Raw genomic sequence first — 24278 nt, forward strand, 5'->3', positions numbered from 1 at the left:
AACATCTTGTCTCTGACACTAATATCTTCCCCTTTGACTCAGGCACTTTAAAAGATATGTGGAGGATGCAGATTGTTTGATCTTCTTTGTCTTGACAGAGAGAAGGGAGAAGCATGTCTTTAAAGCAAGCTACAGTAATAATGACAGCTAAAAGACTTGTCAGAATCAGTACTGCCTGGTTTAAAATGACTGGAGGCTCAGATTCAATCCTGCAACAGAAGACCACGGAGACTATTACATGTCAGTAGCTCTGGGACAAGTGACAAACAAATAACAAAATAATTACAAATTCCTTACCAGGAGGCTGGTGACTAGGTGTGGTCATGGAGATCTGGGCACGACAGAATGTTTTACTGTCCAATAACTCTGGGAATTAAAAAGAAGTCATTTAAAATAATATCCTCTGACAACAATAAAAACACCTCAGAAATGCATAAAGTACTGTGATGTTAGTTACCTACTGTGCTACCATAGCCACTGTCATATAGATAATTCTCATCTTTCCAGGACACCATTAATGACGGATCTGAAGGTAAAAGACCAAAAGGAAAATCAGATCACCAAAAGCATATTTTTTAGCACAGACATGAATAGTTAGCACTGAAAGACAGTAGAAATAAGAAATGTGCAAAACAGAACTGAGAAGAGAAATGAGAAGGCTACATGGGAGATTATTTCCTTTCACTCCAATTATGGATGGGGTTTTGCATACTCTGGCAAATATACTCAGACAAAGCACTGACTTTTTAAAATAATGTAGTAGACTCTTCCCTTTCCTGGCGAATATATCATTTATGCCTTCCCTTGTAGGGGTTTTCCTATACCAGATCAACTCTTCTCCCACCTGATCTAGTCCTGAAATCTCAGTCCCTGGTGATTATGACAGTGCTTCAGTGCCATGGAAGTGAAAGTGTTCTCAAATATCTAGTAGAACAGAAGAATGCTTATAATAGCATTTATTTCTATAACGGTAGAACTCGAAAGTCCCCTCTGAAACAGGGCTTCATGTGTAAACACATAGCGAGAAACTTCAAAGCCTAACCCTAGATGTCGGGCCATTTTATTTCAGGCATGTCAAGTCCTCATGCTTCACCTATAGGCCATCTTTATGCTTAAAGAGAAATACCTTTTAACAGCCTTCTGGTCAGATAGATCAATACAAGCAGAACAGAGTATTGTCTTTATAACCTGTACATCGATCAGGAGCTGCCAAAAATTCTTATATTCATATAAATACAATCAAAAAAACCCAAATATGAGTTATAGCTAAATCATCATGTTTGGCTGAGTTACTGCTTATGACATAGGAATTTAGCAGGCCTGCTAAGTAATAGCTGCATGTTTGGGCACCCAGAGCTTGTGCTCCTAGAATAGCACACACCCTTTGCTTGTTTGGACACCTGATCTGCCAAATGTTGTCTCTGAAAACAGACCTTACCCAGCAGGAACGTAAGGAGCCTGCCTGTCTTTACAGTTCAGCCTTTTTCAGTGCCCATGTCTTAGCAACCTCGGTAGCCTACCAGGATGAGGCAGGCTCCGTCCCTGAACCCATCAGCCTCATCTCTAACCCCTCGCAACACATCTCCTTCCCCAGCAGCACAACCCCGCCAGCCTGCTGCTCCCTGCCCCAAAAGCGAGGCTGCTCCAGCTACTCCGGGGCTCGCTGCTGCCCCGCGCTGAGCCAACGGCACCCTCCTCATTCGGCAGCGACATGGCACGGCTGCTTGTCCCGGGCTGCGGTCTTTCCAGGACATACAGCTGCAGGACTGTGCACTGCCCTCCACATCTCCAGCCAGGGGCGGACTAACCTTACGCCAGGACCTCGTAACTCGGGACTTAAGTGATTACTGTGGTTTCTCCTACAGCAAGCATCGAGCCTGCTGCCTGCGAGCCTGTGGCAGGGATGGGGCTGTGGAGCACAGCGCTTGTCTGCCGCTAGAAGCAGGCAAATAGCCTCCCTGGCTGGAGAGGATGGGCCCCGCTGGCTCAGCTGCGTGAACCGGCCGGCCAGCCTTGCCCAAGACATCACACAGTACAAATATGTATTAATTCTGCCAGGAGATATTAAAACATGGCTCATGAGCACACCCACACACATAAGAGCTAAGACTACTGGGATAGAGAGTGTCCAGATATGGGCAGAGGTGTTCCTGGAAAGGAACCTAGAAAATAGTCATGCTTAAAGAAGAGTATTGAACCGAGCTTCAGTTCTTTTCTCGGTGAACCGAAATCCTATGAGGAAAAGAATTTAAATAAGAACACAATGGGAAAAAGACTGTCACAGGAAAAATGCAGATTTCATCAAACCAAAATACTATCTGAATTTCAGTTTCAATTGAAATACATGAAGAAACATAACATTTTCATTTTTCCATTCACATTTGTTTTTGTTTGGAAATTTCCTCATATTTCAAAGCATTAGCAACTATCACAACAAAATATTTTTTCTCTTTTTTTTTGCAGAGAATACTGTGAAAAGAATAGTTTTGAGTTGGAATCCGATGAATGAAGCAAAGAATGAAGTCATCTACACAGCTGTACTCACTGAGCACTGCAAGCTAGACTGACTCTGAAGGCAAATGTTTGCAGTGATTTTGAAGAAGTCTCCCAGCTCAAATGATCACATGTAAACTAAAATACGGTAGTACTATCTGAAACATCAAAAATACAGTAGACGTTCACTGATATTTCTGTTATTTATTCTATTCTGTACAATATGCTTTCCATTGTAATTAATGCTACTTCGATCTCTCTCTTGAAATGGGCAATTTCCCCTTATGGTCACCATCAGAAGTCAAGTCACCCAGCTATTACTCACCTGTTTGCTCTGTCTTCACAATGACATTATGAGATTGGTACATGTCACTTCCACACTGACCTGCAAGAAAGCATATGGTAGATAGGATGTATATCAACGAGCACAGAAAAAACAAAGATACTAGCTCCAAGCAGGGACTGCTATGGTTGAGCCAGGGGGCTAATTCTGGAAGATGGCACATACCATTTCCCCTGGTCCTTCAGACTCCTGCCTTATATCAGATATAAGCAATACAGCAATACAGCTAATTAGGTGTGAGCCAAATAGCAAATATAACGGATGAGATCTGCCAGGTAGGTTTCTGGAGAACATAAGTGACTTCTGAAGAACGCAAAATTCAGACCACTGTATGTGCGCCTCTGTCCCTGTGTGGGCTGGTGTCTATTTACCGTTCCATTTTAGGTGCTGAAGGTTGCTGTAAAGCAGTTGCCCTGCTGTCCCCGCTGCCTGAGTGAATTCCTGCAGACTCATGCTGCACAGGTGTTCCCCATTGATATCGAACTCCTGGAAAGGTATGCAGTTGGCATCCAGCTGGTTGGTATCAAGGAGATGCTGCAACCACTCCCAGACCTGAAACTTGGTCCAATACTGCGGGTGGATTTCATGCCACTGCGTTCCATAGAAACTGCTGGACACTGGAAAAGAAAATGTTGAGTGTTTACAGGCTCTGTTAGCACCACGGGATTCGGCCAAGGACAGGAAAGGTGTATAGTTAAATTGCACACCCTGGATATCGACAGAGCTAGATTCTTGTCTCAGTCTTCAATGCTAGCTCGCTAGCTACTGCTGGAGCAGATCGTCTTTTTTTTTTTCCCCTCAGCTTTCGGATTAAAAAATGGGAGTTATTACATTATCCCTTTCTTATCAGTGTGTTGAATGAGTAGGAATGAATTTAGTAATGTTGGCAAAACACACCAAAATTCTTTGCTGGAAGTACCTTTGCAAAGGTACCTTTGCAAGTACCATTGCAAAGGTATGCTGATCCTTGTGTGGGAAAAGAGTTTCAGTGCTTCAGATAATGATGGAAAAATCTTTCAGAATCCCCATAATGTACAGCAGAAATTTTGTTTGAATAAGTACTGAATAAAGAACGACTATGACCTATGGGATTCAGCCAAAGAACAGTAACACAAAGGCACTCTCATATTGCTCCAAAGTAAAAATCTATCAGTATTGCCCTCAGTACGATGTGTTCTAACAAGTGCGCATTATCTCTGTAGTCAGTTAAGGTGATTTCTGAATACAATTGTAAAATTTGTTTTTAATTATGGAAGTTGCGGAATTTTCTTCTCGGGCTATCTGAATCTTTTCTTGGCCAATCTTCCAAACAGCCCTCAGTCATACGTCATTGCACGACAATAATTTACATGTAGAAATGAAAGAACCTGAGTATGTGGAAAGAAATCGTACCTGGAGATAGGATAATTATACAAGATAAGAGCAACGGCAGGATGGCTTGGCCGGGCCTCACAGGATGGCCAGCAAAAGGGGGTCAGTGGGGTTCATCCCTTGAGAAGAAGGACAGTGGAGCACATCAGGCAGACCGCACTTGGCAAGGCAGGAAGGGCCAGAAGAGTTTCAGGGTGAGGGAATGACAGACAGATGGCATAGGTGGAGAATTACAGGAAGAGGGAAGGCTGTCATGGCCTCACTCTGTGGTAGCCACACGCCAGCATGTGTCTTCTCTCCATGGCACATGTTGTCTCCATGGCACTGATCCCCTCCCTCACAGCCTCTCCTGAGACTATGACACATACCTCAATATATCAATAATCAGAAGATACTAAAATAAATTTCAGTGTCACACCTTGTAAATTATTTTAGGTGTAAAAATCATCACTATCTGGTAGCCATTAGAAGGCATATATAGGATTGAAGAGATGGTTCTGTATGTAAGAAAAAATGTTCACAGGTCACAAGCTATTTAGTGCCCTAATGCCAGCCTAATTACATAGCTATCTAGTGATTTGAGCTGAAAAAGCAAACACAGTAAAGGAGCAAAAAGACTACTCCCCTACAAAGCCGGAGGGGTGATTAACATTGAAATATAATGTTGATTCAGAGAGGGCACGAAGTGTAAATGTAAGAGAGAGAGAATTCTGGACTGAGAAGAGGGAAATTCTGGCACTGTCGTCGCTACTGAATTCACTTCAAGAGAGAGTAATGAAATGAACCATAAACCGGTCTTTTTCAGAAACCTACTGTTGGGGTTTAGCTTTCACAAATAAAATAACAAATAGAAATTTTCCTACCAGAAGCAAAACTCCAGTAAATTAGGCTAGAAGGAGTATCACTGAAAAGTACTACCGGTGTATATTTAAAGGCATAGTGTTCCCCCTACCCCCGCCCCCGACCCCCCAAGAAAAGCATAGCTCAGAGCTGTTGCCTTCCTCCTACCATTGCATGTGGAATATCCGTCTGTCCAGGAAGGCTGCTGGTGGAGTAGGTTGCTGCTGGAATTGATACTCATTCTGCCAGCTCCTTCCAAAATCATGATCTGCAAGTGAATCAAAGAGCTTGCTTAGTGAGCCGTGTCTAGTCCAGAAGGTAAATGGCAAAAAATAAAGCCCACCGAAGGTGAAGCGAGCAAGCCAATTCCATTTGTAGGAGATACAACTGAAATCAAGAAACATGTTGCCACAACCCCTTTTCAGCTGCCACAAAATCTCCTTATGATAAACATTACCATGTTTGATTTGCATATGCAAGAAGCAAGTTTCTACAGCTGCCCATCCATAAATGAATAATCTGTAATCAGAAATGAAGCCTAATGAAAAGACAAGGCTCCTGACAGAGCAATACAGGAACATTGCCAAGGTTTGTGAAGCAAAATACAAAGTGGTTTGACTTTTTTTTGTGATTTAAAGTGAAACTTCAAAAGTTAAAAAAAAGACAGATGTTGTTTAAACATGTTTTTTCTTTTTTTCTTTTTTTTTTTGAGGTGAGAGAAAGGTCTTTTCAATAATTGCAAATTAAACTACACAGTTGACAACAACTCCTGCTCTGACACCTCTTCACACAGAAGGACCCACTCCATAACGTTACAGGGAGGTACTGTTATAGGGAATATTCTGCCAGCGACCAGATCCTTATCTGATCCGTGTCAGTAGTGTCCATTATACGTTCTCACTGATCATGTTTCAAACTACAGAAAAATCAGAAGGTCAAGCTAAACGATCTTGTAAATAAGACAGCTATTGCCACAACAAACTATTTCTGAGTGACACCACCACCAAAACAGCATTCTCTGCTTCAAGTGACACAAAGTTTCCTTTCAATTTACATCAGCATTAGCACCATGAGTAAAACTGTCTTTATTATTTTGGTTATACATCTCTGGTGCTAAGTTACTTATAGGATATCACAGAAAAATAGGTCACACATTTATTACACATTATTCATCCCAGTGAATTTACACAAATACTATCTTCCAATGGTTTAAAGTAGAAAAGTTTAAAAATGGATATTATAAACATAGGGTATAGACATTCTTGAACAGTTCGGAAAAGTATTTTGCTAAATATTGTAAAGGCTTCGGGACATTATTCTTGTATAAATACACAGAGAACAACAAACTTGTTTAAAAATTTTCTAATCTGAAAGCCACAAAGTCTATAAAAATGAAACTTCAGACATCAGGAGGGCATGTGAATACAGCCAGACTTCACTCTGCAATTAAAAGGAGGCTGAAATATAAAATGGACCGATGAAAAGTAAATTGCTGGTCTCGGCCTCTTACCCACTGAAGCCAATCAGAAAAGAGCTACCAAGAGCACGGCGCTTAGAAACAGTCCCAGCCTTGGTTCTAAACTGCCTGAAAACCACCTGGGCTGGTATTTTCCTCCATCATTTTTCAATACGTTAAGTCATTTTTAAAACTTACAAGTCGGCACATTTTGAAGGGAAATGTATGTATGTATATATGTTTCTGAGAATTACTTTAAAATCCAAAGCCTTAGCAAGTAAGTCACAGGGAACAGCTCTTTACAGTAACCCAGCTCAGGGCCTTCTTTTGTAGCCGTACAGAATAGCAACATCGAACTACATATGTTTTAACATTTGCTTTCCACCCTTAATTCCAACAAACCTGTGATTCAGTGACCACTGGTATGGAGGATTTCCCATAGCAGGTGTGCAGGGGTATAAAATGTTAGCGATGGAGAGAAATACTTCACATCCCAAATGCCAAATGGCCAAATAAAAGATGACAGTCGTTTTGGTCAGTAAATTTATGCAGACTATAAAAGAAGACAGATTTTGGCCCCATGTTAAAGCCAAACGACTTGGTATTGTGAGGGAGAAAGTGTCAGGAAGCCTTTCACTTTATTACACTGATTTTAAAGATGTTCATCATAGAACGTGAGTATCATTCATTTCATATACCTGATATAGGAGAGTTTTTAAGCAATAACTGGCTGTGTAAGACGTGCTGCATGTCTGACAGTCAACACATACACCTCTGAGAAGGTACAGACTGACAGACATATCACATTATTTATGTTATTGTCTCTAACTATTTAAGACTTCATTTATGATCACAAAATTTTGAATGAGTCAAGTATTAATGATTAAAAAAACCGTATTACAGTATCAAATAGAGGTGAGGTAGAATACGAGGTCTTCTGTGAAAATTATAAAACTTGATAATTAGCAAACCACTCTTAGGAACAGTTTGGTAAATTCACTTCTTTTTAAAACTTCTCAGTATGCAATTAATATCGAATTTCAAATTATTGATTTGAAGTCACATTTTCAAAAAAGATTTAAGAATTACAGATACCAAGTTTGGTCATTTTGGGCAAATAAAAATATGACTGGGAAAATGTGTGCTTATGAACTAAAACTATTTCTTTGTTCAAGCTCCTGTGTATTTTTGCCCTGAGCATTCAGTTTAGGTAAACTCTCATTTTTCTTTCTTTTCTTTTCTCTAGCAAGCCAGCTGAATTTCCAAACCAAAAGGTCCTATGACACTTTGGTCCAGCAACTGGAGCCATAGATAGTTAGGGAAACCAAATCATGAATCTTCTGTATTTTCTCCACCCCAGTAGTAACTAGAAGCAATGCATGTTAGATGTCTGAGTAGAAGCACTCTGAAACCCCTTCACCTAGATTTCAGTTGTTCCCTTAAAATCTTCTTCCTCTTTTGCAGTCTAGCAGACAATTGCTCTCCACAATATTCCTACACACTACCTGTATTTTCAGATGATTGCTTTACGAAACTTGCTTTACAGATTAATTGACCAATGTATCCTCTGTTTGAAAGCTATTTGTTAGCTGTTTTTGAAAGCTATTTAAGTTACTTCAAACAAAATAACTTAATTATCTCCCCATATCACCTGTGGGAACAATTGTGCATGGGAGAAAGAACTTGAAATACGACAAAAATTACAGGAACAGGATTGGAGTCAGCTTTAACCCAAACTTTTGCAAATTTCTGGGTATTATTCAAGGTACTGATTTTGAGTTATTTATAGTTAATACAGTATTAATATAACAGCCATAGGAATTACAGCCTTGAAACTGTCAGGTCACCTCCTTCATCTTAATGCAAGAGTGTTCCTTAGCTGGAAATCACTTCTAGCACTTTGCTCAGGTTGGGTATGAAGTCCCACTAACCTAGCTTCCACAACTTTGCTTGGAAGTCTGCAGCATCATGCTCAAGAATGTTTCCCCTATGAAAACTAAACGGTGATTTTCTTTATTTCATCCTATATATGACTTTCTTTGATTCAAGTTCATGGCAGATTTATGCTTATAGTAGTGTCTCATCCCATACTTGGAGAGATTTTGAGTCAGGATATTGGTAGGGGCATGCTCTTCATTAGTTTAGGGCCAAATCCTCAAATCATACTTGTGTGCAGACAAACCAAGTCAAAGGGTGTGAAGCCTCAAGGGGAAGGACACATAATACGTTCAGTTTTCTTTTAATCATATGCCATGTATCAAAGCAAAAGTGGAACTAATGAAGCCTGGTTTCCTATGAATGTGTATCCTGTGGTTGGGTTCTCTAGTGTCTAGTAAGATGTGAGCACTGATTGAAGTTTTTCCCACGGTTGGGGCATTCATAATATCTCGTTGTCTCAAAGGAGTGAGCTCAAGCTTCGCTCTTTCTTTCAGACAGAGTATTAATAGATTTTCCTCCTTTACCTGGCAGCCTATTTTCATTAATCCTGTAAGATCTTCATATCTTTGAGACTTCTACCCCATATCAAATTTAATTAAAAATGGTGATGGGACTCCAAGATTATAACAGGCCAAATGCAAAAGCCAACACACAGACAGAATAACCACAAAAGCCTCATTTCCTCAGGAAACTGTGCTAAAAAGGGATTCTAGCTGAGCTGAGATTTTGGAAAACAAAATAAAGATCTTGGGGTCTCTCTTTACTGAATGAGACATAGAATATTATAAATGAAAGTATTATGAAATATCATATATGCATATACATGTATGTATTTATATGTACACATAAATACACACATGCACTTCGATGTGTGTGCATTGCAGTATCTCTCTGTACACACATTTCTAGTCTTTTCCACTAAAGACAAGCCACCTCTATAGTATAATCTTGTAACAGCACATAGGACCATTGCACAGTTTGTAAGAGGAGGCAAATAACACTTAATCAGTGAGGTCAAAGCCGTGCACTGATGTTCAACAACACTCTTTTCACAGAGAGTCCTACCAGAAGGGATGAATGCATTTAAAGAAAAAAGATCTTTCGCCTAAATTCGATGTATCAGATGGTATTCAAAGACCAAACCCTGAAGGCCTCTCTTAGTAGAAGCTCTCACTGAAGTTAGGAGGAGTTTTGACCAAGTCACAGCCCTGCAGCGTGGCAAGTAACAGGAGCTCACGTGCTCGGTTCTTCCTGTCTTTCTTGACCACCAGACCACTTCGAGCAAACAGCGGTAACAGAAAGAGGAAGGAGCCATGGCCTGATCATGAAGCAAATCCAGCACTGCAGAAAAACATATTTACAGAGCCTTGAACCAAAAACATTGTCTAGTGCATGTTATGCAAATTATTTTATTGCACTACAGGTGTGCTCTGGAAATAAATTGCTCTGATCCCCATTTCCACATTCAACCCAATGAGACATCCAGATAATGAATTTATCCTTTTCCTTGAACCAGAATCTTTCATGAACAGCTCATATTCAATGACAGGAAAATGCCGAACACTGCATGAAAGGCGAATGAGCAGCACTGAGAAAATGAGTGACTTTTAAAGGACTGCAACCAGAGTGATTGTTCTGACATTGATTTGTATGCTTGCTCATGTTACAAGACTAAACTGAATTAAGGCTCTTGTTAAGTACAAATACAAGGAAGTGTGGAGCCCTTGGGGAAGGAGGCATACAGCCTTTGGTTCATAAAGCTACGTATCCTACGTAAAAGACAAAAAAAGAGATGTCTAAGGCAAAATTGACTGAAACTATTAAACTATGACTCCACCTGTAAGCTATGCAAAGTGTAAGTGTGACTTCTAGCTGAGACAAGCTCAGTGCAGCTCCTCCTGGCGAGTCCAAGAGGGTGGATCTCTTTTGGCGCATTCACTTATGGGATTTTGCTCCATTTTTCCTCTTTTACCATCATGGCTGAACTTCAAATGTAGATTTCACCTGGGCCTATTTTCTTTGAAGTATGTTATGTACACAGTGAAGACATGAACCCTGCTTTTCAGGGCTTAGAGTTAATGGAACAAGTATCTACAGAGTATGTTAAATATTTTAGATCGTTACTGCACTTTGGAGCACAGTCAAGCACTTAACAGCAATCTAAAATAAATGATATTGGCTAATAACTGCAGCTGCAGAGAAACAGAATCTGGATTTTAATCTTTTTCTTAAAAAGTCAGAAGGTAACCAAATGGCACAGGTTTTCAGGATGTCAGAAACAAAGGACATGCATAACAAAGCAAGTGGACCTGCTCTACACATACAGTAACTTCAGAAACATAAACGCATTGTACTTGTAATGTATATGATCAATTAGCTGCTTTGCATTCCAACTACCTATTTTACATCTCCAGTGGCAGTAAGGGCAGGCACAAAGTGAATATATGAATGCTGAGAGCTTGTCTGCATGTTACCATGAGCTTTGGATCTTCTGGTTTTTCCTCTTATTTAACGTGCATTATACCCTGTGCTCCAGGGTTTTATTCTGAACCACTCTGCCTGCATGTATAGTTACCATTGACCCTAAGATTGCCCTATGGTCTCTATCACAAAGGTCTCAGTTTGATCTCTGATGTTTGTGCCCACCTCTCAGCTAAGATGTTGTCCCTGCCACAGCTCACCTGTAGATGTGACCTTTTCTGCAGTGTGTTAGGATCTTTTTTGACCATGCAGATCCGCATGCAGCCATCCCAAACTTCCTTGTTTCCATCCCTTTGTTTTATTGCCCAGAAGTAGAGACAAGCCCCAAAAGAAACAACTCATCTGCAGGCTGATCTCCAGAAAGGCTCCAGTTCAAAACAAAAAACTCAGCGGTGGACCACTTTGGTATGAGCTGCAAGGTGTCATTCAGATGAATTCAGCCTATGAAGGTTGGCCTGGCTGATGATAATCTCAAAGTTCACCATTAATATCACTGTGGATATACCCTCTAAAACCTTGTTTTCAAACTCTTCAAAAGCTTTGCTGAAAGACCGTATGAAAAAGCAGTATGATCGCACTTAACATTTATTGTATAACATACTCAGCATTTGAGGCATTTCATTTTTAGTCCACCACATGTACCCTTAGGCCACAGTAACAAAATGTATTTGCCAAAACCCATTCTGAGTGTAAAGCTCAAGGAATCATTTTTGTAAAAAAAAAATTCTAAATAATCTTCAAATCCCTTTGTATTCAAGATTCTGGTTTTGGGTTTTTGGGCCAATCTTCTTCCTATCTGCACCTCTCTGAATGGCACATTCCTATACTTCTGTATTTTTGTTGTACACAGCTGCATTTCATATGTATAAAACCACCTTTGCATGTGCAAAACTGGCTCTTAGTGAGATTTCAGAGACTACGTTGAGACCTTGATCATTTACTGTTGTGGGCTCTTGGAAAAGAAAAGTTGGAATTATTCTTTTGTTTTCTTTGAACCTCATGTATTAAATGTATACATGAAGGTAAATTGGAAGACCAGAAAAAGGAAGATGAATAGAAAAGGAGCAGTTAGCATATTAACCTATGTTACAGATAGAATCATGATAAACAAAATCAAATAAAGCTTGGCTGGAATCCTTTATTACTAAAGATCTGATTTTCATGATGCACTACAAGGCAACTTTGTAAGAGATATGTGGTGGTTGTTATAACACGTTCATATGGATGCTTCAAAATCTTGCATATATATTTTAACTAAAGAGAAGCTTGAGTAGAAAACTCAGGATCTAGATCTGTATTTGAGCTACCCCTCAGATACAGATCCGCTCCAGGGTTTGGGTTTGGTTCTTATCTCTGCTTTAACGATGTAATTTAAAGACAAAACCACAGTTCAGTTTCCTTTTGAGAGAGAACAAAGTTCACTTCATGAATGCAAAAAAAAAAAAAAAAAAAAAAAGTATTTGATTATATGCAAAGTTTCATAGGTTATTTTTTCTCTCTCCCCTTTTTTCATAATCCACAATCTTCATATGAACTGGCTTCAGTATTCAAGGTACTAGTTAGTATAATGAAAGTAAAAGACAGAATTTCAATAGAGGTTTTGTTTGTTTGTTTGTCTGTTTGTTTTTCTAAATCAGAAGCAAACAGAAGGCCAACTGCTAGGAGAGATTCCTCAAGGCACAGATGTGCCTGACACTGCTAGCTGCCAAAGGGTGGCACTTCTGCAGATTTTACCCACACAGTTATGTTACCTTAGTAGAGGAAACAGCGAACTGGAACCTGCCACTTAACAAGGATCCTCTGTTTGGGATCCATGCTTCCTTGTCACATCACAGGCTAGATGTGCCTCTTCTTGCCATGCCACTAGTTTTTGAATAAGAAAAAAAAAGAGTATCATCATTTATTTTGCCTTTGAAAAGGTCGTTCTCCTCTTGCAGAAGATCTGTGTACGGATCTGCACATGTAAGTGAAATTGCTGCTAATGTAGCTAAGCAAAAAGTGAGTCAAGAATTGGTTTTATTTCTTTTGATAAATGTCCACGCCATTTTTGCATTAACATATTCTTAGAATGTTTTGAGCAAGGGGATATCTTTGCCAAAATTTGGCAAAAAAGCATGTCTTTTACTTTTTTTAATTCTTCAGCCCTGGGTGCACATGATTTTGACTGGTGCATGGCACTCATTTCATTATAGTCTGCATCACCACAGCAAGTTCATGATAATTTGGGTCAGCCATTTTTCCTGAATGTTTAGAAGTCATTTGCCACAGATTCATCAGTCTAGCCTCAGGGATACTGAGTCTTGGAAAACACAATAATGGGAAAAACTGCCTTTGCTCTTTATCCTTCTTTCAGCACTTAACACCACACCTCACAGAAAAACTCCACACCTTCTTTCATGTCCTTCCTATCTCTCTGGTACATCCTTCCTCTATTCAGGAGCCAGCTCATCTCCCTGATCTCCTTTTACTAAACACCTTTCTTTTGCTTAGAATACACTAAATATACAAATGGCCAAAAAGCACTCTAGAAGTGCTTGTGGCCTGACAAACTCCGTGTCTATAATTAGGCAGAACCTCATCAGCTAACAAAGTACTACCATCATGTTCCAGCACCTTCTCCTTCCCTTGGCTCCCATTCCCCAACCACTTCCCTCTCCCTTTCATGACAGCTTGCCTTTATATTGCGTTAAAGAGCAAGTCTGTATTGGGGGAACTGTTTTCTATCCTGCTAACAGAGCCTGTGTGACTATTCAGTTATTAGTCTGGAAAAAAGTTCCTGCTCTTCAGAAGAGCAGAGATGAAGCCTTGAACATAAATGTCATCCATTTAGGGCCTTCATACTTAAAATCTGGTTCTTTCTGATGATTAACATGAAAATTCTGCCTCTTGCGACTGTTATTATTGATAATTCAAATAATTTTGATTAATTCAATCAATTAATTAATTGTATTTCTCCTCACCGATCCCACCTGCACAAAGATAGCTCCAGCCAGGCCACAGGCTCCTCCTGCGCTCTTCTCTAGGCTACCAAGGACCCCAGGGTGGGCAGCCACTTGCAAATGAAAGTCTCCCAAAAGCAGAGATTATCATTGACATAGTTCAGTGGTGTTCACTGACCCTGCTTCAGAAACCTGCTGTCAGTCATAGAATTACTTTAACTGCCATTCAGGTTTGCATGTTTGTGTGTGTTGAGTAAACATAATTATTTGGAGCACAGCTGCACTCATGTGGTTTCTTCATACTATATTTGTTGCGCAAAGGATAAGAGATCGCAGGACCACCGTCCTGGCCTCCCCCCCATGCTGGCTGCCCAAGAGCGGTTTGCCTGACACTGTCCTGGGGTGGCAGCAGACTCGCTTGCTCCGCGTACCCGGGACTTCGAGGAAGCCCCATGGCTCCTGGAGACACCGGGCCATGGGTTGGTAGCTGGAGCACAGGCTAAGGCTCGTTTATGCTCCCCGCCTTCCTTAAAAGCAGCCGTAAAGCAGGGGAATGACGTTTCCTGGTTCTCCAGCCACCTTCCAGGGGTATAACAAGGTGAAGCGGTGGGAATCAATGTCTTCCCGCTCATGTAAAAGCTGGGGAGAGCTTCCCCCTCTGTCCTGCCTGTGGTTAGAGAAGCAACACTTCCATGGCGCCTCTCCTCCCCAGCTGGCACAGCGCGAGCTGCCCATCCCGTTTCCATTGATTTCTCCAGCGGTTGTGTTAAACAATACAATGGAGTATTTATGTGTCAGTGTCGGGAGCAGGTTGTTAAGTAAAACCCACCGTAAATAAAGCCGTTAATTCAGTTGCTGGCATGGCTTTCTGTTATCTTCTCAATACCTCCCAGAGGGTATTAGCCTTACCCTTTCGTTTGAGTTGGCAGCAGAGTTATTTTTTTGCACCTGCTGCTCTACTCCGATAACAACACAGGTCAGCTTTGATTTGTTGGAATATAAACAAAAGAGCAAAGCCAGGCATCTGCCTCAACAGCCTGGGCCGGTTTGACGATAGAGCTTTTCCCATTGGGTTTTGTACAAATGTACTCCTTCAATTCTGATGTGAACTCTCTCCCCTTCATAAATAGTCCTTTGCTACAGGTTTCAGGAGGAGAGCTCAGCACTGTACTTTTCCATCAACTGAAGCATCAACAGGGCAAAGTAACACACTGAAATTTCTAAGTCTGAAGTCAGCAGAGGCATAGTGTGAAAAACATAAGGAAAAATCAGCTGAGACAAAGCGGTTTTAAAGTTAGCAGAAAAAAGCAACAAATTAAGTATAAGCAGTAAAGGATCCTTCCTAACAGATAAATAAAACCTGAAGCACTGGGAGTGTTTGCTTTCCCCATATGTGCATACACAAACACACTTCACCCCTTAAGCTGCTCTTTACCAAAAAATAAATAAGATCCACAAGAAGTGGGTACTCAGCTGGGAACTGGGCTACTTTTAAGTTCTTCTGAAAATGAAGCCTCCAGGGCTCATCTACTGTAAAAGTATCTATGGTGATGGGAGATCCCCCAAAACAATGACAACCTTAGAGCAGAGAAGGAAGAGAGCCTACACAGACAGTAAAGGCAGTAAATAGCATAAAACACAGAAACAAAGGAAGGATCTAGCATTGCCTCCTTATTACAAATAGTAAAACTGAGACACCAAGCTGAAATTATTTGCTTAAGTCTTATGTCATATAAGAAGTCAATGGACAAGCCAGTCCAACACATATCTTCCAGTTCAAGCTCCATTGCATCACATTTCTCTAGCAAAGATTACCACACGCAGATGAATTAGGATGGTCATGGGGTTTTTGAGAGCAAATAAAAGGTATTGCATAAGAGAAAGAATTTTCTATAAGAAAGAAACCTGTTCAGACTGAAAGGAAGGTTCTTCTATCCACCAAAGCTATTTAATGCCTAGTAGAGATCTGAATGTTAACTTAGCCAAACAATTAAATCCATATTTGAAGTATTAAATCAAGAAAAGAGCTGCCCTTGACCTATGCATGATCCTGAAAATAAGCTAGAAATTCCTGAGTAGTGCTGGCTGAAATTCAAAATTTCTGTTCTGTGGAACTGTGGCAATTTCAAGATAGTTTTGGGTTTTTTTTAAATCACAATACAAGAAAGGAATTTTAAAAAGCAAGTTCCCTGGCAACAAGGGAGGGAGGATCCCCATCCCTATAAGCTGACATGTAAAAACCTATATTCAAGTTGTCCACGTAACAAAAGCGCGACTCAGCCTGTTATGCAAAATTGTTTATAGAAGACAGAAGATGTCAAATGCCAAGCTACAATATTCCTGCAAACAGACAGTAATGTCACCACAGAGCAGTTGCACTGGAAAAAATAACCTTTGCAACCATGGCTGTTGCCCCCACAGTCTCCAGGGAACCCTCTGCAGGACCTCGCCACAGTAATCCTGAAAACACAGCCTGTGCCAACTACCAGATTTGACTGTCACATACTACCTGGGGCGTGAAGTTTGTGATCCCATCTCTCCTCTTTCTGTAATCTCTGATGTTCCTTCTCTTTCTCCTAATTTCTTCTATGCTTAGCTTTTTTTTTTTTTTTTTTTTTTTTTTTTAAATCACCCTCTCTCATTTTTGCCTTCTGTTTAATCAAACTAGCTGACCTGGCCAAGAAAGCTCTGCAACACCATCATAAGCAATAAGACAGGAAAAGACCAACATCTTCAACGATCTACCTGTGGCGCAAAAGCACCTAGTCTTACAGCAACTGTGAAGTTTGTGTGCTGGTCTCTAGGATGGAGGCTGGAGAAATCAGAAACAAGAAAAAAAGCTCCATTCCCTCTTTTTGCGTTCTTTTTGCTCCACTATGCAGGTATATACCTCATTCAGTCCTCAAGGGAACTGGAACAGGTTCTGCCAACAAAACCAACAAAAATATTTCCGGGCTATTTCAAACAACTTTTTTCTTCAAAAGGAGATTTATTACCTTCTGAGTATTACTACCTTTAATATTGTTCTGAGTAAGGGTGAGATAGCAGAGAGTTATAAAAAAGCCATTTTCAGGTGCTGGGATTTTTTTTCCTTTCTTTTTATCTTTAATGATTAAATCTTCATAAGAGTTTTAATATTGAAGATGCGTCATAGCACAAGGCAGGCTGATACCCTGGTTCTGAATGCCCCAAAGCCTTGTTAGCTTTTAATATCGCTAGTGACCTTGATCGCATTAATACCTTTGGCTTTTGGCATCCCTTTGTCACACAGGCACCACCACAGCAGAGCCCAGGCAGCACTAGAGCTGCAGGGCTGTCACTCACAGCGGGGCTGGGGGACAGAAACGCTGGATCTCAGGTTGTGCACATGCTCCTGCAAGAAAGCCAGGTACAGCCCGGGGCAAAACCTGCTGCCGTGGAAGTCGCAGCCAGCCAGGGCCTGGGCTCCGGGCACGAGTCCTGACGGGGGCATCCCCTCATCCGCTGCAGGACAACACTGGTCACCCGTTTCTACCTGCCGACAAAATACGCTGTGACGTGACTAGCTTAGCATTTTAAAGGATTACATGAAGGAGTTAGTCAGATAATGAGACAAAGTTGGAGGAATATGGGGCAAATATTGGAATTCCTATTTAAAAAGCAAAACACAAAAGCCCATGTAGGAGATAAAGGATGTGCATGTGCTTTTACATTTGTGTACTGTGTGTATGTGAGTGTGTGCATATCAGGAGTGACTACAGTCAGACTAAGAAAGATTTACTGGATTGACTACAATTTGACTATCATCCAAAAGCATTTAATCATTTATTTTAAAGGAGGAAGAAAAGTTTCTACCTGTTCCTACAAAGTATTGCAGCTCCATCAAAAAATTCTTGGGAAGAGTAGGGATATCTACACATCACTAAATGAAGGAAAAAAATACATCCATTTCATTTTATACATCCTGCTTTTGATAATTCTCTAACGATATATCACTCATCATGTCACCTACTAATTCAGTCTTTTAAACCTATTTTGGTCTTCCTCTGTCGGGGCAGGTGCCTAGGAATGTTACAAGTGAAGCCTGTTTTATGTGAATAGTGTCGTGTGGTAGGATGACCCCACTGCAGAAGAGATGAAGACAGCACCCTTGTGTGGGCCAGCATTCGGCTCCCTGGTAAAGGCCCTTCCCAGCCATGCCAGTCTGAGACAATTGCTTAACCAAGCATACTTTGAAAGTGCATCATCAAGATGCAAGCTTCTAAGCTATTATGTAATAATAATTATATGCTTCAGTAAAAATCATTAAGAAAGTTTGGGGGTAATCATTATATTGTGCACTTCATCTGATTCCTGACTGTACCATCCTGGGCAGCTTTACGTGAGTCTGTTAATTATATAGCAATATAAATGGGTTACCTGCTCACTGCCAGATGAAAGAAAATCCAGAGCAGTTTTAAAAAACAGAAACAATTTTTCTGATGATGACACCAGTAATTTGGGCAATAGAGAGTATTTTTACACATAGCTGCTGAATCTTTACGGACTTGCAGGGACTTGGAAAACTTTTCTGGCTACTCTGGATTCTGAGCTGAGCAAATTTCTCAAGAGTGATTATGCCTACATCCTTCCTCCATAACAGTCAGGGACTTTTATTTTATTTCACGCATTTGCAGATCCTAGAAGTAGAATGACTTTCTTTTCACCACTGCAAAGTAATCTTCTTTTATTGCCCAGTCCTACTGGTCTATAACCAGTGATTAGCTAGTTTCAGATAGACATTTTTTTCTGCTAGTTCTTGCACTCTTTCCTGCGAAACACATTTCACAGTATCAGCAGAGCAATACGTAACGATAACCATGTGCAATGTCAGCTTTGGCAAAGGGAGTCTTTGAGGGATCTTCCTCACAGAGAGACGCACAAAATGCCAAATGTCAGTAGATTGCTCCACTGGCTACATGACTCCATGTTTACTCATTCTCGCCCATCTGCGGACCAATGACCAACAAATGCCCCAAGCATTTTAGGCATTCAGTGAGGGATTTGATTCAAGCCCCATCCTCAATACAGTTCAAAGCAACTCACACACTAAGAAAGACACCTGCTGACTGCCGTAGAAACTGAATCAGTCCTTAATTTTCCCCACACCAGCTGTGTGAGTAAACCCTTCTCTGCTTACCCTTTCTGTCAACAGCATTACTTAACAATTTTGCCCTTACCAAGTTTGCCTTGTACCCTTTCCTTGACAATTTAGTGAAATAAATCCTTGGTTCACCAGGGCCCAAAAAGAGTGCAAGCTGTAGGGTGTGCTGAAGGCAGGGACAGGGAGAAAGAGTAGCAGACACTCTGTGGCTACAGAAGTGTCCTTGAGCACTAGGCTGGCCGAGCAGCTGAAGCTGGTGGGCTTTGCTGAAGACAGTGCCGGACTTCCACAGTGCTCACAAAGCACTTACTATTATGAAGAAAACTCCGTGTGCTTTTGTTTGGAAGTTCAGTAGTAGCTAAGCTCTGAGAATACACAGAGATTTTACTTCACTAAGCATCACAAGCTATGCAAGCAACAAAAATAGTCATCATTTTTGTTCTTTTCCTCGTGTACTGCGAAGCCTTTGTGTTTGATTCTGCCACATTCTAATATTGTGTGTCATTAGCAATGACAACTGACAATTAGGTTTGTGACCCTTTTCTTTTTATGTGCTGCTCACCACAGGAACGCCTAGTCCTCAACAGGAATACCTACTTCACAACTGTAGGAAGGCTGATGAGAAAGGGAGCACGGCAAGAACTCAGAAAATCCTACTGAAGGGCATCATGTTACCATCAGAACAAGAAGGGGCATTCGTTTATCTATAGCTTGGTCTTCGCACACTGACCAATGCTTAAGCCAGACTGTCCTGTCCCGTAGCACCCCCTTTTCAACCTGGTTCTCGGTACAGTGGGTCACGGCTCCAATTCACAGAGGTGATATCCATTATATTGCGGAAAGAGCACAGACCCTTGTGTGGGAATCGAATCTAAGCAAATAAGCAGCAATAGGAAGCATGCAACCGTAGACTGCACAGTACAGATCCAGGTTATACTGCAGTTAGTGGAAAGCTTGCCTGGGAGAAGACTGAATGATTTGGTCGAGACAAAGCTAGACAGGTTTATATGGAGCGTGCTAGGGGTGAACAAAGAAGGGAAGGTAAGTGCTCGTTCTGGAAAGGTGGCCTGGCTCATGGACAGTTCTCTGAGTTTGTTCAGGCAATAAAATCATTAATCCTCTTCTGTGAGGATTATCCATAAATATTCACTTTTTCAGCAGGTGTAGAATTTAATCCTCACATTTTTTTCTGTGCAATTTGCAGTGGGACGGGCAACAGGCTAACACATCGGTTGTGTCTGGACACAGAAACCTACACCTACAAAAATCCTTCTTTTCTCTCTGTAATCTCTCTTCATCTCTGTCTCTGGATGATTTTCATTTTTAGTTTGATCTCTCTCCATTGCAATTTGTTACTTTACACCTCCCAGACATAACAAGTACTGATGTTAATAATGAAATTCATCAGGAATGAAAAAACTGAATAAAGTTCAGTGGGAGCCAAATGTTTTAATTTTGGCTTTGTCCAACACTCCTATTGACTGTTTCCACCAGTACTGAAAACTCACAATATCCTGAGAATATCTGAAGTAATATGAAATTACTGTGGTAACACCACAGCACATTCTCTCAGGTGACAGGAGAATAATAATTCCCCATGTTAAAGAGACCACGTTCTATTACCTGATCTCACCATGACTGGGATAATAAGAATTGTTGTCAGCCTATGAATTGCTGTGAAGGGTTACCTAATTTGTGCTGGAGCAAACAAAGCACTAGTCTGCTCTGACATGGGAGTCTGTACTACTATGACTTGGCAAAAATATACATTTTTACTGCCTGTACAGACTTTACGGATGACACTAGGACTAAAAAAAATGATAATGGAGAGAGTATATATCTAGTGTGATGAGGTGTTTTTGGTAAGCTAGGTGCAAGCAATCAATATCAGTGCTACCAATGATAAGCCTCATCTCCACATGGAAGACTAATGCGTGGAGGCAAGAAGCGGGTCTAGAGAATGACGACTCTGGAAAAGCCTCAGACCTGCTGAATAAAAAAAACCCTGACCATGAACTCCCAGTATAGCGAACTGGGCAGACAGGACCTTTGGGGGCAGAAACGCAGATATATTGACTCGTATTACCTTTGTGCTTGGCATTGCTGCTCCTACAGCCTGTGTCCAGTTCTGGCATTCAAATTTCACAGAGGATGTTGAAAAATTAGAGGGGACCATTAGGCTGATTAAAGGATGGAAAAGCTTACAGTGGAACAGGTTGAGTTCCTAGAAGTTTTCACTGTACTGCAAGTTTTTCCACGAGAGAGAAAAGCCTAGGGAGCTCAGCCTAGCACATTTAGCAAAGAGAAGGTTAACGCATCACAGCTACTCATGGCTACCCACACAAGGAACAGAAACTTGCTACCCAGGAAAACTTCACACGAGCAGTCAAAGGCAACACAATTCAATGGCTGCGTGTTGAAGCTAGACCAGGTCAGACTGAAAATGAGACCAAATATTTTTAGAGAGGCGGTATATAATTGCTAGGGCACTTAACAAAAGTGCTGGTGGATTTCCCATCTTTGGATTTCTGGACTTTTTTTTGCAAGGTTGGAAGGTTTCTAGAAGATAAATTCTACAATAAGCCACCTAACTAAACTCTGAAAAATTCTAGGAAGTCCTATAGCCTTTGTTATCACAATAATCATTTCTGGTTTTAAAACTTGTAAGGGCCAGGAATTAAACTGACATAATGATGATATTTGTTGGTGAAACATCTTAATCCTGTTGTTTTGCCAGTTTTAATTGCAACCGTTTTCTTCGGTTTCCACATTTGCATTAAATACAAACTCGCACTGTTTTCCAACTCTGGTATTTTACACAGTGCAAAATAGATGTTAGAAAAGACGCTTAAATTGCTGCCCGCAAATTTGCTATCAAAACAAAATTTAAAAGAGTGCATTTTTTCTTATCCCATTAAAGTCTTCACAAATTACAGGAAATACTTACACAAGATGGATGTATTTAACACAGTCGCATGTAACACAGGTACACGTACAATCATTAAATGAAACTTAAACCTCATAGTTCATTTTTATCATTATGAACTGCTTTCATTTTCCAAAGAACATGAAAAAAAGGATAGCTGGATGTACTATAAATGCAAAGGTGACATATAGTATTTTTAGATGAGATAGTTCAAAAGTATGTTACCAATAAAATTCAGTAACTATATACAAACAAGAGTATCTACCTAAAATCCCTCCTGGGCTGAAATGCAAGCACATTTTTTACCCAGTCAATGTAAATTGTGAGCAACTTTTTCTATTACATTTGTTCCTACTATTATTTAAACAGACTTTAAAAATTCTGTTCCTTTCTGTGTCTATACCTTAAGGGGCCAATTCTGGTTTTATTCAAATAAAATTACCACTGGAAGTGAAACAAATGAAATGGGCAAAGGCACTGCAGGCCTCTACTCACACTGTATTTATTTACACAGTGCCTGAGTTGGCTTCTGTGGAGCACTTCAACTTAGAGCGGGCTAAGAACAGCAGAACCCCGCTCACCGGCACCATTGGCTTGCAGAGAAAACCAGGCAAAGCTATGAATGTGCTTCAGGATTTTCTGTTAACAGCACAATCACCATCAGTATCGTCACCACTAAAACCAACAGAAACACTGTCATTATAAAGTGTCCCCCTGTTCTGTGGCATTAACACTCTCAGTGTTCTTTAACATGTCCACTTTCTCGCCCTATGCTTTACTAAACAAATGACCATTCCATGGTAAAAGTAGCTCATTTAGGACCCAAAATATTATTAGATACAGCATAATAAAAAAGATCCTCAGAAAACTTTGAGTAAGCCTGCTGAAGTCACTGGCTCAGTTCAAAGTCAATGACATTCTGGGTGAGCAAAGGCAGCAGATCTGGCCCTAACCAAGCATAAATGCAATAGGAATATTTAAACAGAAGTAAGATGCAAGTTCAAAACAGAAAAAACAGAAGTCTTAACTGTAACATTAAAAAGCCTTTTGATCAAATGATCTTAGTTTCTGTTCCAAAGTGGGAAGGGAGGGGCACAGTAGGGTGGGCATGAGTCCAGTAGACACTTCTTCTCTTTCTTGTTTTCAGTAGTGTTCATTTAGAAGGAAATATATTAAAAAAAACCCAAAACACCTTACCTCATTTAGCTGCAGATTCTGGAGTGGAAATCCTTAACTGTGGCAATGGGAAGACTGTCTAAAGAACAGTAGGTTAGGTAAACACGGGTACTAGGTTATCTCTCCTAAAGACTCACAGGAGTGAAGATAAATGGATGTGATATTAATTTTAAAACATTTTGCTGAACACTCAGGCAGCCAATAGGGGAATTCCTTAGGTCACTTCCTCCTCATTTGATTGGGTGCACAAAAACAACAACCAAGACGAGGCTGGGAACATTTGCATAAGGCCAGCTCAGTCCTCAGTATTCAAAGGGAACAGGTCTAACCGGGTTACACGTGCGTGGCTCCAGAACAAAAGAGAAACCTGGTAATGGATGAGGGATTGATTTCTTTGTAGTTGTTTTTTTTAAGACCATCCTTTTTTTTTTTTTTTTTTTTTTTTTTTTTAATGGAGGTTATTTCAGGTAGATAGGGAGATTATAATTAGAATGAGGAGAAGTGAAAAGGAGGAATGTCCCAAATTAAAATTAATCTGGAAGTAACATTAGAAGATGCACTGTAGGGAATAACCCAGCGCTGGCAGGGAGATGGACTGGATGATCCAATATTATGGGCTGAATTCTTTCTTGTCATACCTTGAGTGTCCGGTGAAATGAGTCTGCACAAGGGGGATCTTCATCTTTCAGCTTCTGTGGGTATCTGAGAGAAAGTAAAGAAAGTGAATCTTCAGGGTATGTGTACCAAGGGATGAGTAGAAAAAAAAGAGTACATGCACATTTGTGGAGTGGAAATTCAGCAGATGAGTGTTTAGTTTTACCTTTCCGTGCTTTTAACTTTTCTAATTCTGATGGTTCTGGTCAGCACAGTAGAGCTAAAACTTTCCTCAAGCCTGTGCAAGTCAGAAAAACTATTTTTGTTTGTTCCTCTGAGCCACGGGCTGGCCGTTGGATTCCAAGCCTTTCACTAATTCAGTCATCAGTTCAACTCACAACCTACATGAAGAGCGAGGAAAGGCTGTTTCCTCATGAAAGAGCTGTGCTTAAAGGACAGTTCTGACAATCGGGAGTCCTAGGCTGTCCTTGATAGCATGTGAATTACCTTCCAGCAACAAGTTTAGGACCATTTCCTGAGCAGCAAATGAAGTACTGAAATAAAAATGTGAACCTTCATCTGTCTATCGCTATTTCACT

General features: G+C 40.6%; 1 protein-coding gene across 3 annotated transcripts in view; it reads right to left on the reverse strand.

Moving 5' to 3' along the window:
* EHF (ETS homologous factor) overlaps window positions 1-23217 on the reverse strand; it is a 32952-nt gene extending 9735 nt beyond the window's left edge. For 2 of the 3 annotated variants that reach the window (XM_064512800.1, XM_026099983.2), the window contains exons 1-6: window positions 23107-23217; window positions 5216-5315; window positions 3208-3453; window positions 2819-2878; window positions 458-526; window positions 298-366 (exon numbers count right to left, since the gene is read on the reverse strand). In XM_064512800.1, the coding sequence (XP_064368870.1) occupies window positions 298-366; window positions 458-526; window positions 2819-2878; window positions 3208-3453; window positions 5216-5312 (541 nt within the window). In that variant the 5' untranslated portion in view covers window positions 5313-5315; window positions 23107-23217. Of the gene's footprint in view, window positions 1-297; window positions 367-457; window positions 527-2818; window positions 2879-3207; window positions 3454-5215; window positions 5316-12673; window positions 12786-23106 lie in introns of all 3 variants that reach the window. The other variant, XM_026099985.2, reaches the window with a different exon arrangement.
* Between the last annotated feature and the right edge of the window lie 1061 nt (window positions 23218-24278).

Source organism: Dromaius novaehollandiae, chromosome 5 (assembly GCF_036370855.1).
Source record: "Dromaius novaehollandiae isolate bDroNov1 chromosome 5, bDroNov1.hap1, whole genome shotgun sequence".
Lineage (NCBI taxonomy): Eukaryota > Metazoa > Chordata > Aves > Casuariiformes > Dromaiidae > Dromaius > Dromaius novaehollandiae.